Source organism: Ammodytes marinus, assembly GCF_949987685.1.
Source record: "Ammodytes marinus genome assembly, chromosome: 7".
Taxonomy (NCBI): Eukaryota; Metazoa; Chordata; class Actinopteri; order Uranoscopiformes; family Ammodytidae; genus Ammodytes; species Ammodytes marinus.
In genome coordinates, this window is record NC_137211.1 from 30614387 (window position 1) to 30631821 (window position 17435).

At 40.9% G+C, this 17435-nt stretch overlaps 1 protein-coding gene across 2 annotated transcripts in view; it reads right to left on the bottom strand.

The window, feature by feature from the left end:
• Positions 1–1874: 1874 nt before the first annotated feature.
• LOC307252810 (vitamin D3 receptor A) overlaps positions 1875–17435 on the bottom strand; it is a 132357-nt gene continuing 116796 nt past the window's right edge. Inside the window, exons 7-10 of one of the 2 annotated variants that reach the window (XM_080030606.1) lie at positions 16607–16784; positions 13607–13758; positions 11732–11848; positions 1875–10620 (exon numbers count right to left, since the gene is read on the bottom strand). In XM_080030606.1, the coding sequence (XP_079886732.1) occupies positions 10367–10620; positions 11732–11848; positions 13607–13758; positions 16607–16784 (701 nt within the window). In that variant the 3' untranslated portion in view covers positions 1875–10366. Of the gene's footprint in view, positions 10621–11731; positions 11849–13606; positions 13759–16606; positions 16788–17435 lie in introns of both variants that reach the window. The other variant, XM_080030605.1, reaches the window with a different exon arrangement.

A 17435-nucleotide genomic window follows, 5' to 3' on the forward strand; every position in this document is an offset into this window, starting at 1 on the left:
GTATTAGTCTGTTTTACCAGTAACTAATCAAAAGTGCTTGAATCACAGTCTCTCAGCACCTTCACCTAATGTAAGTGGACTGAGTAGCTGATGTGATAGTTTGAAGGAGATCCTGTTTAAAGCAGCACCATATGAAATCACAGGCTACACTCAAAGTTATCACCTTCATACCTTGTGACTCTGAAGAGAGCCTGAAATAAGCCTGATTCTTGGCCTACACTAGGGCTGTATCTCCTTGGTAGGACACAGTCTCGCGGTCTATGAAGGCTATAGCCTGTGAAGGCCGATTCGAAGGCCGAACGAGCGTTGTTAAACGGGACGGTCTCGGTTTACGAGCATTTCCGGTTTGCGTAACAAGCCGTTACCTTGCGTGACGACACGCCGCTCCTGTGCTGCCTAGCAACCCTGATTGCTGCCAACGGAAACAGCCTTGTCAACGGAGGAAAAAAGAAAAATAAGTTGCCTACCAGACAAAAAGAAAAAAAAGTACAAGAAAAAAAGAAAGGAAGATAAAAGTTAAGAAGATGGAGCAACACGTTGCTGTTTTGTTATTTTTTATTTTATTGTATGCCATCTCTGAAAAAACGCAATGAATCATGGGATATGTTGGGCTGCGAAGGATACATCTGATGCAGCCTTCAAAACCGTGAAACGAAGGCTGCATTTCCCGGCCGCATATGAGGAGCCTTGCAAGGAGCCTTGCAAATGGAACAACCTTTGCGCGACGCTATTAACGCAATCGGTCTTCAAATGCAGCCTTCATAGACCGCAACCCCTGAATCGAGATACAGCCTAGGAATCAGGAGCAGAGTCTGCTGTTCATTATTACAACAGCTTATTAGCGCCCTCTACTGACCAAACACAGGTATGTGTGCTGTGTTCAAACACAAACCGTTTAATAAACAAGTTGACTTGAGGGTCTGGGAGGAAAACTGACAACGAACTAAACAAAACATATTAGTTGCTTGCATTCTTTTTTTCCCCTATTTGTCTCTAATTTTTAAATTCCCATTTTAAATGTTCAGCTTTCTAAACATTTTAAAATGTTTAGAAAGATACAGTTGAGGTGAAAGTGTCTCACTTGTATTACTAACTGCAAAATAAAAAGCTGGTTAACCAATTACACACGAAATACTGTCAGTATGAGCCACAGACCTTACTGTCAACAGATTCAACTGCTTTCTACCAATGAAATAGTCACAGAAATAGTTAACAGTGTGATCTGGGATAATTAAAGGTCACATATTATTGTCATATTCATGTTTCAAAATTATATTTTGGATTTCTACAAGAAACAGTTTTCATGGTGTAGTGTCCAAAACACACTTTATATTTATCTTTTCAGCCTCTCTCCAAAATGCTCTGTTTTAGAGCCTGTCTCTTTAAAGGGGCCTTCATCCCAAATACAATGCTGGAGGTGAAATGCATTAAGTTTAAATAGGTCATTGATTTAAGCGTGATGAACCATTTGACCCAAAAGTCAAACGGCGTTCAGATTGACCCGACATCTAGAAGGAGGACAATCTATGGAATGTAGAGGCAGAGAAACTAGAAAAATTAGTAGAAACTAGAGTAGAAAAATGTTATGGCTGTGTGCGGCACCCGCTGACACCAGCCCGCTGTTCTGCAAGACGGAGCAGGCGTGGGGAATCCGCGAGGAGATTGGGCATTCCTGGTGGACTGTGAATATGTGTCTGTTGCTTTTGTTCAGCTATCGGCTGTGCTTTAGCCAATTAAACCAAGTTAGCTCCGGTTAGCATAAGTGAAACTCACTGAGCTTTAGCCTTCTCTACTGAAACAACAAGGCCTAAACAAAAACAGACAGCAAACACAGTTGATACTTTGCATCATTATGTACAGTTTTATTTGTGATTTCCCCAAAATATTATCAGTATTTTACTACATACAATGCATGTAATCAAAGTACAATGGATCAAATTCAAAGACAAGAAGAGCAAAGAGAAAAGAAAAAAAAGAAACAAAAAAAAACAGACGGTGATTTTGACCACGAAGAGAGAGACATTGGTTAAGGTACTGTATGTCTAACATTATTTATTTCATATTTTATATAGGGCTATTGATGGGGCCATCAACAGCTATAACCATGGTAACTGAATGTTGAAAAGACAAGTTTCTGCAAGAAGCGCTGAGGTCCACTGAGGTTTACTGCATGGTGGCGAGCGTGTGTGAAGGGAAAGAGGACTTATCTTGGGACTGGGCTGAGGTATACCTGCAGTTCTAAACTGGTTTTCTTTTGTTTGTTCTCCAAATGGTGAGAGGAGCTTGTGGGAGGTCCCAGTCTGCTCGACATGCTTTAAAAGAAACATGCATTAGACTACTACACAAATGAGCTTTTGACTTGACAACACTCATAAGTTTGACCAGGGTTAGAACCAGCTGTCATAGAACACTCAACCGAGGGGAATAGAATAAGAAGTACTGAGTTAAAAGAAAGGAACACTCAGCAGAAAACAACGCGCATCCTAGTGAGGACATGCACCTCCCACATGCTAGCTACTGCGGACATATGAAAACCCATACATCATTGCAGAAACAAATGTGTGGATATGGAGAGGAAAGATAACAGCTATACTGAAACTAAATGAAACTGTCTTTACATCAGCGACATGAAGACAGATGGTCTTGTATTCCGGTTTTAAAACCCCTGATATTGTCCCAAAATAAGGCTGTGGGTACTAGGCACACCAAGGTACAACTGAGCAGAGCAATATATGCACATTGAATGATCAATGTATCACTGTCTTAGCACCTGGCTAGCCCAGGTCTGACTATACAGATTAACAGGATGACTTTCTGTTTTATTAAAGAAGATGATGACAACAAATCCTTTTAGACGTCACATGTTTAACAGAGCATTGAGACAAAAACACAAGTGCATCATTGGCAAAAACTGCTGGTGAGGGAGAGAGAGAGAGAAATGCGCACACGTGTGCATTGTCCTAGTGTGTGTATGTTCAGTGTCTGCCTTTTTCAGTCAGTCCGTATGTGTGTATGTTAGTAGTTTAAGTGTGAGTGAGTGTGTGTGTGTGTGTGTGTGTGTGTGTGTGTGTGTGTGAAAACACATATTTAAAGAGGTAGCAGAGAAATGCAATTAGAGCAACAGGTGAATGAAAGCCATCCTTGTGTTACCACAATAGAAGAGCCAACCTTCCATCTCCTCTGCTCAGGTCCAAACACAATACGAGCCTCACTCCAATGTGAGATCTAAAGTCTGGCCCAAAACAACTACAAGTCCAATGTTCACTATGTTGATTTTCATTACATTCTTTCAGGATACGTTTAATTAAGAGTGTAAAGATTGAATCAACAAATAACTTCATATCTGTTTCAAAGGAACATTGTTTGCAATCAGTCTCATTGAATCATTTTCCCAATCGGCTATGAAACATTGTTTTCCTGCAATAAAACAATTGTATCATTAACATCTTTAAAACCCCATTCAACATTTCCATCAACATCAGCTGATATAATAAATGATAGTGAGGAGCGCTGATTCATTAGATGATATCAGAGAGATGGTGTGTGGTTCACAGCATACTGTATAGTGTGAAGGCGTGGGCTGAGTGAGAGCAGTGGTTAAAGGACAGATTCAAGAGGAGAGCTAGAAGAAGGCAGAGTGAGGAGGTTTGGCTGCTGAGTAGAAAAAAACACAACGCACTATTTGTATCTAGAATATCTAACGTGGGATCCCAAAGGTTACAAACCCTTATATATCGGACATCGAAGGAATGCTACAAGCTAAAGACAAACACACAGGAAAAAGTGCAATACAGAAGCAAAGCGGAGTGAGGGGACACACCACAGTGTTGGATGTCAGATGTTAGGACAGAGCAGTATCAAATGTTAACTACCACTCCCCCCTATTGGAGTCAGCATGGTACTACAGTGAAACCGCCCAACTGTTGTGTGAAGCTGAATGCCTGGCTCTTAGAAAAATAAAACAACTAGCAGCTGTGTAGACATCAAACAAACACAACACACTGAAGTATCCTGGCCCGATCAGCTGGTGTCTTACTACAACACCTGTTAGCTAAGTAGCATCCAAGTACTTTGAATTTCCCTTGCCCCTTGCCTCTAAAGTGAGTTCCGATGAGCAGACGCACGTCCAGTCATGTCCTCCATGCTACATTCACATAGCAGGCGTTCAGGCCAAATGTCAAATTGCTGATCATATCCATTGAGCTATTAACAATAGATATGAGGATTCAGTTTGCTTTGTCATTTTGTCTTGTCTTCTTTTTTGTAAGTTGCTTGACTATCTAAGGGATGATTCACATACACTATATAGCACTCTAATATCTGTATGAAGCTATTGCCATGAGCCGTCACTTCTCTCAGTTCTTACACTTTTCATTTATAGGGCAGGTTTTCTAGTTATATACCAAGCAATCGCCCATTCTTTCCCTTGGTTTTAATTGGTAGCCAAAACTAATTCAGCCAAGTCACTGTGGCACCTAAATAATGAATATAAATGATGAACTTGTATATTTCTTTCGAATAATCAAAGTTAATTGAAACAATTAGATGGTTTGGGCTTCTCAAAACAATTTGAGTAAAGACAAACTAGGTGCTTTCAGCTGCTATGTGAATGTAGCATTACTTCCATGCAACGTTTTTTAACATGTATGGCGTGATGCTAAAGAGGCCTCTGCTCTTACCGACTTTAGGACTTGTGGGCTTACAATGGAAAATAGAGGTATAAAAAAACATCCAGCATTTGAAAAGAGAACTGGGAGGAAAAGAAATATACTGTACATATACACACACACCCAAAAAAGTTGCAAGAGGGAGAGGTAGTTTGTTTGGTTGAACACAGCGCCAAAAAGCTTAGCGTCACGTCATGGGGCTCGTAGAGAGACAACAGAGATGGAATAGAAAGATTGAGGCCAACATGAAGATCAAAGTGAGTAAAGCAAAGAAACAGCCAGTGACAGTTAACATGTAGAAAGGTTGGGATCCAATCATATAGTGACTGGTATACTGGCAAGAGGGCTCTACTGGACAACCGTCTTCATTATACAACTGGCAACTAGTCTGACACAGAAACACTGCAAAGGTTAATGAGGAGAGAGGGTGGAGAGCTGTTGTGGCATCTGTGTGTGAGTGAGTTGATGTCTGCTTCCATCAAAGGCTATTGTGAAACGTTAAACCTGTAAATGATTTGAGGTATCGGTTCATGGCTCCGGCTGAGTGCGGTTTAGTTAAGTAAGGCTACTGAGGTGGTGTTGCTTTACCTGGGCTGAGGGGAGCAGAGGAGAGAGGGGAGAGACTGCTGGTTCTTCTTAGGTTTAATATGTGAGCACTGAAGGGCTATGACATCAGATACAATGAGCATGTTAACAATGAGTGTGGACAAATCTAAGCTGGATTTGCCTTGCTAATTAAGTGATCCATTTAAATGAATGGTATATCCAGCAGCAGCATATAGCAACTCTATGAAATGTAGCGTTAACTCTCAGAACCCTAACAACTGAGCAGACTCTCACCCCATCACCCTCTCCTCAATTCCTTTTTTTGAAAGAGATGGAGATGTTGAATGTTAAAAGTCCACTTTGTATGTGTTCCAACAACTCTTCTAAAGACAAGCTTTTTTTTTTTTTAAAGAACTGAATTTCCAAGAGCTGCATTGTGAGACACAGAGTAATAAGCAAGTAAAGGTAATGTCAGACTTTGGCTTTCAGGAGGCGACATCATCCGGTCAGTCGCTGCACACTGTGCCTGTCACTAGATTTGCCCCATAGCAATTTCTGCTTTTAAAAATACTGAATGGCCTTAGATCTTCTGTACAGAGTTTTCCCGGTTCAAACGGGACAAAGGAGACATTAGCGCAGTGTGCCTTTTTTCACAGTGAAGTGAAACGTCCAGCTCCACAGCAGCTGTTGCACTTACAACTCCGACTCCCATCAGCCCTTGGTGCGCCAAAGTTTATCCTTTAGTTTAATTTTTTCAAAAGCAGAGCCCGCTGAGTTAAAGCTATGAAGAGTAAGTAGACCTGCTATAAAATGGCTGCTGCAGAAGAAGAAGAAGAAAATGAGGCGGTGAGATGGTTGCTTTATGAATGAATGAATGTAGAGGCACGACCATGCTGTGGTTTGCTATTGACAAAATCCTTTGTCAGTCAGTAGAGGCGGTGTTAAGTTCATTATCACTGTATCGTGTTGGACAGCCTGCTTATTTTTCTTCTTTTTTTTTGTAACAGAGTTGAGGACTGTCAATGAATAGATGTTGCTCCACTGTGTTGCACTCACAAGTCTTTGTTATACCATAAGAGTCCAAACCCCGGGAAACAGAGCCAAGACATTGGTTAAAAAGGCCGTTTCTGTATCCACTCACTTGAAATCAAGGAAACAAGGTGCAGGGCCCAACTTTTTCCTTTTGCACTTGGAAAAAGGCTCCTGTAGTCCACCATGCTCCACTCTTGTTTGAATCAAACAAGGTCCCAGCGCAGAAAGCCCAATCGCTATTTAGCTAGACAGCAAACTGACACGCATTCAAATTGACAATCTTGAAGAAAAAAAAAGAAAAAATGTTCATCACCAAAATAAAAATGTCTGAATATATATTGTATAATTGTCAAAAGCTTATCGATAGACTTTAGAAGGAGAGAAAGAAGGAGAAAAAGATGTACATCCATAAGCGTTTGGAACGGACAGAGGCGGCCTCCTGTTGCTAACATACTGAGTTGTTGGGTGGTGCACCCTTTCAAGACGCTCACACTGATTGAACTGATTGTAAATTGTGCAGTGAGACACTCAGCCGGTTGGAATGGTTAACCATCCACCACTGGGGAATGTTCAGTCAAATGAAGCTTTTTGCAATTATAACACATCAGATTTCCCCGAGTCCCATCATTGCACTAATAAGAGCATCATCCAAAAACAGGGGTGGACCAATGCTAGCCCTTTTAATTATGGACTGTATCGGCCACTTTACCATGATACAGCTTATGTCAGGTGTGAACTCAGTTATCTTGTTTTTACGAAATTGATACAATTTGAAAAATGCTGAATATTGGTTGCCAACAATTTCAGTCAAAAATATAAGCTTTTTAAAAAAGCCAAACTTTAGTCAAACCTAAATGTCTTCTTCAGTGCACCCTGAAACAACTCAGTGACCTGCCCCAGGACTGCCACCTCTGTCCATTCACGTTGAATACAACAAATAGTCCATCTCCTAATTGCATATAGTGCTGTATCTCCAGAGCATCTTGCCATCCACAATTGAATTATCTTAGTATTTTGCCTACGTTAATCTCTAACTATGTACAGACTTAGCAAGTGGTATTTACAAAGTTTGTCCACAAGGGGGTGATCCAGGCCTGAGTGAGGGGTGAGCATGCACGTCCTCCACAGAACCATGTGATATGATATGTATTATGTAGTGATGCTGAAAAGTTACATCCTAAAACCTCGCTTATGTGGCTGGTGTTGAAAATGATAAAAAGTGACAAAAAAGGTAAGAAGCTAGATTTTTATATTTCATATAAAAAATAATTTGTCATGTTTCATACTGTTAGTGTCCTGCTGTTAAGAGCATCCGAAGACTTGCATTCCAAAACAACACTATGGATTATACATTGTTTACCTACTGTCCATTGCTTTCTTCTGTAGAATATTCACTTTGTCCGAAAAAACTTAACTAAACAAAAAGGTAAAACCGTAAGGCTGATATTACTCACTCAATGTTTTAACACAGCTGGATGCAGCTTTAAAACAATGTAGTTCCATACGTGGAGTTTTCTCATTGAACAGATCATCTTCAGAATGAAAAACCTTGTGTTAATCCATATTTTAAAAAGTTTCACTTTTTAGCTTACTTCTGCTGTTTTTTTGTTTTTTTTAAAGTATGATTAGAAATCACAGTGATGCCTATAGCTTCAAAAAACAATCTCTTTCTTATGATTGTAAGCTTACGCCAAACACACCATAAAACACCAAGTACACAATATCACTAGACAAACTTTTCCCTGAGGCAATAGCAGTTAGTTGGTTTTCTGTCCCAACCAGCCTGCTCTAACTGTCTTTAGCAGCAATCTAACCAGCCTAACTAAATATTTTGGGTTTAGTCCCTATCCATGAAACATGAAGTTGTGTTTTTGCGAATGTCCCGTCTAAAAACTTCACAGTTCCAAAAAAGACGACAGAGATCCAACTGAGAAGTGCTTTCCCTCAGTCACAGCCTGGACACAAACCCCCTTGTGGTCCAATAATAGTCTCTTACACTGTACACACATCACAAAAATAGAAGGACTCCTCACACATGTCTCAGTGCTTTCTTATGCCTGTGTACATTTTTGTCTTTTGAAAGATGACACAAACACACACAAAACTGAGGAGGGGCCTTCAAATCCTCTACATTATACACTCAGAACTTTCCATGGAAGCAACCATGTTCACTCTCTTCAATATACATATATATCAGTGATTCATGAGAACCGGGACAAAAGACCGTCTTCCATATGTAACTGCTGTCATGTTTAAAACTAAAAATATTTAAAATTGTAGATGTTATTAGGGATTAAGAATAGAATGTCTGGAGCACAAATATCCCCTTAAATTTCATTTTATCAATATTATGTCAAATATATGACACTTGTTATCTTCTCATGACGTCCAAAACAGTGTGTCCTCAGAGACATTTTCTACAACACATTCATGTTTAATATGGTTTCTAAGGGGTGGGACACTTTTTGTCACCACCGTCAGACATTTCATTAAAATGTAATAAAATCAGGCGAAATGAGGGGCAGCTGTCACTTTGAAGGACCTCTTGTCAAATTCTACCTCTGCAGAGTACATTAGAGTCAGACAGGCTCTGATAAGTGTTGTAGTTTTAGAATATTTTACATTCCAAATCTTGAAAGTCCTGTGTCAGTGTCACAACCGTGATATGTCAACACCGACTTACAATTTCTGAAGAAGTTATTTGAAATGTTTTGATCATTTTATTTTCCTGAAGTAGTTCATACTAGCACCTAACATCAACAGAAAAACCAAATGGCTACTAGATAAATTCCATTTGTTATGTTTAAGAAACGTTAAATATGTCAACAGCGTCAAACAGGAAATCTGACGGAGTTGACATCAGACAGTGGTGATGGGCCAATGACGGTAAAAAAAAACAAAAGCTGGGAGGTTGTGTCAAAGCTTAGCTCAGTAGCTTAGTATATGTTGGAAACATACATGTTATTTAATTTTCCTAAACATAGGGTTTGTATTTTTTCAACATTGCACCCTGTTTTGTCCCACTTCTCAAGAATCACTGATATATAATTATATATATATATATATTTATAATTTGTTTTATATATCAGTTTATATGTATCATTTATATTTATATAGCATTATACATACATTCTTGTTTAGTGAAATTCCCTTTAGTCTTGTGAACAGGGGAATTCCAGTTGTAGTATATCTCCATCTATCCAGCCTCCTTTACTCATTCATCACAATTACCTTTCTTTCCACCATTCCCATATTATTCCAATGTCTTTTCTTTACTTCTGCTGACCATGTGAGATCTCTCTTTGTACATCCACAGATACACAGGGCCAGAAGCAGGAACACATCCCAGCCAGACTCATCTTAACCAAGTATATTTAAGCTATAGGAAACTATGTATATTTTCATTCCTTTACTGTAAGCTTGCCCGTAGCTGGCCATGCTGGTGTTTTTAATATATTTGGATGTCTTTGCTGTCAGCAACCTGTAAATAAACAATAGTGTACAGCTATCTTACACTAGCGTAGTAACATTGTGAGCAATGTATCTGTACCTCACAAGTGCTAGCATTGGTTAATAGATGTAAATGGATGTATCTATTTCTGCCTGTCCTTTGCGATGATGTGGAACATGGAACAATGTTATGAAGACGATGGTAAAAGTGATGTAACATCCACCAAGCTGTCTTCACTGTAAAAACCCAATATGGCAGGAATCTAGCAGTGATGTCCGGTGGAAAGGTGGTCATGAGAAAAGGCCTTCTTGTTATTTTTGGAGGTTGTGGATGTGGAGAGGATCAGGATGACCGTCCCCTGCAGAGTGATGTCAGGAAAAATGTATGCTGTACTATGTTTAAGAATCCACATGGCAAAATAGAATCTGGTTATCAAAGTGCTGCAGAAATCCATATAGCATATTTCGGTGTGTTTTTAATCCATAAATCCAGAGGTCCAGGCATATGAGCGAGGAGGAAGATTAGGGGCAGATAATGAAGAAGAGGTGTCCAGGTATATATCCAAAGGTTGGAATATCAGCAGCTTTTTCCTTGGGTAAAAAGGCGGTTAAGGGGGTTGGTTTATTCATCCTGTGTTGTGAGGAGTCTGTGTGCGAGCGTGCATTCTCTGCTATGACACCTCGCTGCCAAACACCTCCAGCACCAGCGGGGTGAGCTGCATGCTGTGTTCGGGCTGGAAGGAGAGGGAGCGGTACTGCTTGGAGTGCTCCTCGTTGAGGCTGCGCAGGTCAGCCAGCTTCTGGATCATCTTGGCGTAGAGCAGGCGGCCCCCAGAGTGGTTGACCTGGATGTAGGCCTGCAGAGTCTCGGAGATGCGGTCCTGGAGCTGCTCAATGCGCCCGTGGTCCTGCACCCCAGGCCGGTCTGAGACACAGAAGAGAGAGAGGCAGTGGAGAGGAGAGGGGGAAGTAGAGAAGGGGAGCCATGATTTTTTTTAACCTAATTTGCATAAACTGAATTACAGTCACGTGACATTTACTTCATGGATTTTCAACCTATCATCACCAAATTGTGTACACAGCGTTACGGTTTTGGCAAGATAACTCAAAAAACATGGCTGCGGTTGACGAAAACGTCTTCGCGAGAGCAGGCCTTTGCTGCTAATTAGCCAAGACGGCAACTGTTTGATTTGAAGCGCTTCGAGATGGACCGACGGGGGTGGCACTGCCGATGCAGAGCTGGCGGTCAGCACCGGGGGGCCTGTACTTTTAAAATCTCTGCGGGATTTTCTAGTAATTATCGAATTACTTTTTAGATTGTAACTTTTTAATTGTAAGTTACAAAACTCCGACAATTATTGCAAATGAGTGGCCCATGTACTGGAACAGTTTGTTAAAGAATATTATGAATGGAAGAGCGTCAGTGTTCAAAGAATTCAACACACATTTGAATGTGATGTTTTGAGCCTTGGTAATGTCAAAAAATATACACTGACAGTAAAACCAAATCCTGTAACTAAGGTGTTTTACCTTTAGGCTGTTTGCTTTAACATTTTGGTAATTAAGCAGCTTGGAAAATCGGACTGATAAAAACTATGATGAAAAATGTCCACGCTGCGGCATAAATGAAGTAGGAGTAAAATCTTTCTAAACCTCTGAGGTTGAACGCTATGAAGAGAAATTAGCATTTCACATTTACGTAAATTCTACTGACTTATAGTATTGTTAAGACTGTGGGAACAAACATTCTTGGAAACCTTTCAAATGGTGAATGAGTGTGCGTCATCTTTTCTCTGAGTTACCTTGCTGCTTGATGACACATTCACTTAATCGCTTCATTCACCGTTTCCAAGCCCACACTTACATGTTCTGTCTTTTATTGTGTTCCAGGAAAAGTTTTTCCATGTGTTACTGGCAGCATTAAAACCAAACCTAGCCACTGTACATACTGTTAGTATCTCACACTTTAAAGAAGGAAGGACAAACACATAACACCATGAACCCACCCACACAAACACCCAACCCCCTAGCAGTACCTGGGGAGAGCAGACAGATGGCCATGAGCAGAACGTGTTCCTCTTCGTGCAGGTTGAGTTTCTTCAGACCCACCTGGAACTTCACCAGCGGCTCCAACAGCTCCAGAGTGTGACCCGCTACAGAGGACCACACAAACACACATCAGTACTGTAGCCAATTCTGACTTGTTTCCATTGGGGCGGTTTGGTTCGGTGCGGCTTGGTTGGGAATGGAACCAAAATAAGTGTCCCGAGTCGCAACTATTTTTGTTTCCCCTTGGTTAGGGTACCAAGCCGTCCCAAAGGGTGGAGCTACACATTGCAGCCCATTGATTGGTTGACAGTATCATTTCCATGTGATAGATAAATGGCTGTTTGTGGTCACCTTGCCAAAAAGAGTGTTGTGCTGAAAAATGTCGGCGCGCAGCTCTTTGTTTGATGTGTCCCACTGCTATGATGTCACCATAGTTATATAGCTGATGCGTTCAACGGCTCTGACCCATAGACTGTATATACTCTGACTGTCCGGCATAAACCCTACTCACCAAGTAAGGGTGCAGTCTGCAGTGGAAACACAAGCCATGACTAGGGTTGACGTGCCAAACCGAACTGTGCTGCTCAGTGGAAACAAGGCATTACATTTACCTGCAATATGCCAAGGAAACCTATATTTTGCTTTTCTACTGATTTATAGATGAAAGACACTTAATGTGTATCCAGCAGTTGGCTTTAGAGAAGAGTAATCACTCTCTATGTGACTATACATTGCAGGCAGAGAGCATTACTTTACTGCCTGCAATGAATAAGAACTGAGTATGTGTCTGTGGTTGATTTATGAGCTTCCGTGAAAATACATGAAGCCAACAAAAACTCTAAATAATGTGCAAATAGTGTGTAGAAAAGGCAGTGTGGCTGATCCTTGTAAGACTCTGGGTGAATCTCAATACAGGGGTTGCGGTCTACGAAGGCTGCATTTGAAGACCGATTGCGTCATAGCGGTGCGCAAAGGTTGTCCCATTTGCAAGGCTCCTTGCAAGGCTCCTCATATGCGGCCGAGAAATGCAGCCTTCGTTTCACGGTTTTGAAGGCTGCATCAGATGTATCCTTCGCGGCCCAACATATCCCAAGATTCATTGCGTTTTTTTCAGAGATGGCATACAATAAAATAAAAAATAACAAAACAGCAACGTGTTGCTCCATCTTCTTAACTTTTATCTTCCTTTCTTTTTTTCTTGTACGTTTTTTTCTTTTTGTCTGATAGGCAACTTCTTTTTCTTTTTTCCTCCGTTGACAAGGCTGTCTCCGTTGGCAGCAATCAGGGTTGCTAGGCAGCACAGGAGCGGCGTGTCGTCACGCAAGGTAACGGCTTGTTACACAAACCGGAAATGCTCGTAAACGGAGACCTGCGGAGACCGTCCCGTTTAACAACGCTCGTTCGGCCTTCGAATCGGCCTTCATAGGCTATGGCCTTCATAGACCGTGTAGACCGCGTCCTACCAAGGACCCGGTCTCTGGATTGAGATCCAGCTTCTGTTGTATACAAGTGGGAGCATAACATATTTGGGTCAACGAGGAAGAGGAGCAGACATGTTATCAATACAATCTGATTGCAGTCACATACATACTGCTGCTTATGAGGTTGTGTAGTGACTCTGCATTAGATTCTCAGTGGTACTATGGCAGACAGTGAGATACACTTGGTATCTGCACTGTGTCCTTGCACTACTGTTGTGTTTAGTTGTGTCTCAGGTGTTGCTCTCTTCACCTGTGTGTTTCTTCTATACATTTTCTTCTTCTATATTGCATTGTTGAGGAAGAATTTCATTACCAATGAATGCTGCTGTAATTGTTGTGCATATGCCAAATAAAGCTCTTGACTCTTGTAATGAAACCAACCCTTTGTCACATCATTGAGGCTGTATTTGAAGTCTGGCCCTCCACAGCTCCAGGACATGTCCTCCAGGCTGAAGGACTGGTTTGAACGCAGCATGATGATCTCGATGGCGCTGGACTTTAACAGAGCAATCTGGTCCTCTGCCGTCAGGTCTCTGGAACACAGACAGACAGACAGACAGACAGACAGACAGACAGACACACACACACACACACAATTTCACAGTGCTGTTACTGTGAACAGCTTTAGAGTCACGTCAATTATTATTGTTATTGGAATTTGCTATTGTTTATGGTGAAGAATGGGGGTTCTTCTTCTTGTTGTGTCTTTAGTTTCTGCCTTTCAATGTCAGAGCAAACATTTCTGAAGTACTGTACCTCAATTGTCTTTAAATGTTTTCTTGAATAATACAAACTGCAAAGTAATTGTAAAGTAAAGGACTAGACGGATAAATGGGCCAATATTAGCTTATCACACATATGTTCGTTTTACAACGTTACCTCCACTAGAGAGCACTGATCAGGACATTTTCCAACTGTAAAATGTTCTGTTGTTAACAAATCTTTTAATACTCACAACAAACATATCATATGTCTGATTTGAATTAAAGGGCAACTAGTAACCTGGGCTATTAAGTCATTCAAGTTACCAGCAGAAAAAGACTTTCAAAATGGCAAATTAAGAAGGATAAAAGTGCACTTGAAACTAGACATAACAGTGAAACAACCACTTCAGATCAAATATCTGTAATATCAGTGTAACTCCATTGAGTTAGTGAGTAAGTGTTTGTCTTTTCACTAGATTTTTTTAATGACTGTCGAGGGGACTATTATCATTCAGTGACTGATGAATGACTCAATACCCCATATGGTTTAGTGAGCGAGACATAAGGTTGAACACATACGGCGTGCTTCTGAAAGTGCCCATACATTGAGTGAGGGGTCAGATATATCTATTTGGAGGTCCGGGATAAGAGATTGTGTGAGCCCCTTTAGAACTTTGAGCTAAATAGAACATCCCCGTTCTTCTGTATCCCTACATACAAATGACCCTAACTACACAGAGTTGAGATTGGGTTCCAAACATTAGAATAGTTTACTCATGACGCACTGCAACAAGGCTAACCCAGGGGAATAACTGTATGTAAATATAAAGCCATCTACACATCAACAATTGTTGTTTTGTCCATTTACACTCAACAAAAATATAAACGCAACACTTTTGTTTTTGCTCCCATTTTTCATGAGATGGACTTAAAGATCTAAAATTCATTCCAGATACACAATTGTACCATTTCTCTCAAACATTGTTCACAAATCTGTCTAAATGTGTGATAGTGAGCACTTCTGCTTTGCTGAGATAATCCATCCCACCTCACAGGTGTGCCACATCAAGATGCTGATCTGACATCATGATTAGTGCACAGGTGTGCCTTAGACTGTCCACAATAAAAGGCCACCCTGAAATGTGCAGTTTTGTCTCACAGCAAAATGCCACAGATGCCACAAGCATTGAGGGAGCGTGCAATTGGCATGCTGACAGCAGGAATGTCAACCAGATCTGTTGCTCGTGCATTGAATGTTCATTTCTCCACCATAAGCCGTCTCCAGCAACTTCGCACAGCCATTGAAGAGGAGTGGACCAACATTCCACAGGCCACAATTGACAATCTGATAAACTCTATGCGAAGAAGATGTGTTGCACTGCATGAGGCAAATGGTGGTCACACCAGATACTGACTGGTTCTGAGTCCCCAGACCCCCAATAAAGCAAAAAAATGCACATTTCAGAGTGGCCTTTTATTGTGGACAGTCTAAGGCACTGTGCACTAATCATGATGTCAGATCAGCATCTTGATGTGGCACACCTGTGAGGTGGGATGGATTATCTCAGCAAAGCAGAAGTGCTCACTATCACTATCACACATTTAGACAGATTTGTGAACAATGTTTGAGAGAAATGGTACAATTGTGTATCTGGAATGAATTTTAGATCTTTAAGTCCATCTCATGAAAAATGGGAGCAAAAACAAAAGTGTTGCGTTTATATTTTTGTTGAGTGTATGTTCCGCTATATGCATTATGTAAACCCATATGGTGGATACGTCTTGCCTTTTCGTTTGTAACGTGCTTGTGCATACATTTATAAACTCATCTCTGGGCTCAGCATTTCATAAAGCTTTACAGCCTGTTCCAGCATGTTCTTGGGAGCGCTTGTTTGTCTGGGAGCGGCGATAACCTCTCGCCTCACCCAATAATGTGTGCCATACATGTAAGCGGCGAGTCAACGTGCTGTGGGTGTGGGTGGCCGCTAGCCTCTGAGCCTGTATGGGCTGCAGGTTGAATGCATTTGACCAGTCAACAAATAATTTCCCAGCTATCAAGGCTGCTACTAACAATGATTTGATTTATTAACTACCAGTAATCTGCTGATTATACTTTTGATAAACTAAACAATCCTTTTTTGAAGAAAATATCTCAGAATATAGTAAGAGCTTTCTTCTAGTAAGATCACTACACATATGCCTAGAACATAATAATGGACAGGCAACAAAGATATTATTATATTGGTTGGGCCCAAAACCAGTCCCGAACCCCTGGACAGTGTTTAGGCAATTTTGGAGTCTGGGAATGTAGAGATGTGCAAAGATTGACACAAACACACACAAATGAACCCAATTATAGTGTAGGATATTTGCACATTTATTTTTCTGTCCATCAACGAAATCGCTTCAGCTTTAAATTAAATTGGATCAGGTCCGTCATTTGAGATGCATTAATGAGAACCATCCAAACAACATTGTGATTGACAAGTGATCTATTGCTGCTGTTGTCAAATGTAAAATCTGAATCAAGGTGCACCTGATTGCGCCTCTGGTAGTTTTTTAGAACCCATTATAAGTTACATATCATTTCTTAAAGGCCCCTGAATTAAACAAAGACACACAGTCCTACTGATAAAGGACTGATAAACTGTGTGGTTCCAGGGCATGAAGTGAGTACCTGAAGCCTGGGATCATCTTGGCAAAGCCTATGACCTTCTGGATGCTGTAGGAGACCAGGTCTGCCAGGTGGGGCAGCATAGAGAGCTTCTGGTCCTCCTCACTGGAGTCTGGACTGCTGGCTCCATCCTGGTACATCATCAACAGGTTGCTCAGGTTCATCTTGGTGTCCACAGACTCTGCTTGAGGAGATGAGAACCAGTACAGGTAAAGAGTAGGATAGTTTACTCAAAGAAAGACATTTGAACACAAATAGCAAAAGATCCATTAAGAGGATTAAACAAGACAAGAGCAGCATTGAGTCCAGAGGGGTTCAAATACAGATGTAAGTGAATCCAGTTTTTTTTAACTGTTTTAAGTGTACAAGACTTGCACTATTTTGAAAGGACATGTTGCTGCTTTTCGGGCTCTGAAAAAAACATCTCCTCTTTTTCAAAATTGCATTAATCACTTCTATTCTGGGATGTTGGTTCAAAATGACATACTAATTGAAAATTTGACTCATACTGCAAACTTTTGTATAGTTACTGAGAGCAGGAACAAGGTCAATCGAAGTACAATACATGAAGGTCGTTGCATTGAATATAATATTAAAGCGGAAAATTAAATGGATTCCATGAGTTATCTAGTTGGAACAGTTGGAGGCTGAGAACACACTGAATAGACTTGTCAATGACAGAAAGTAGGTCCGGAATGACAGCGTGGGTTTGTTTGTGTTTGTAAATGAATGGAAGCCTTCATGGATGCGTCCTTGGCCATGAGAAGGCATGTGACGCACGTGAGCTAGAGAGGAGCAGAGGAGAGTGTGTGTAGTGGAGCATCCACACTAT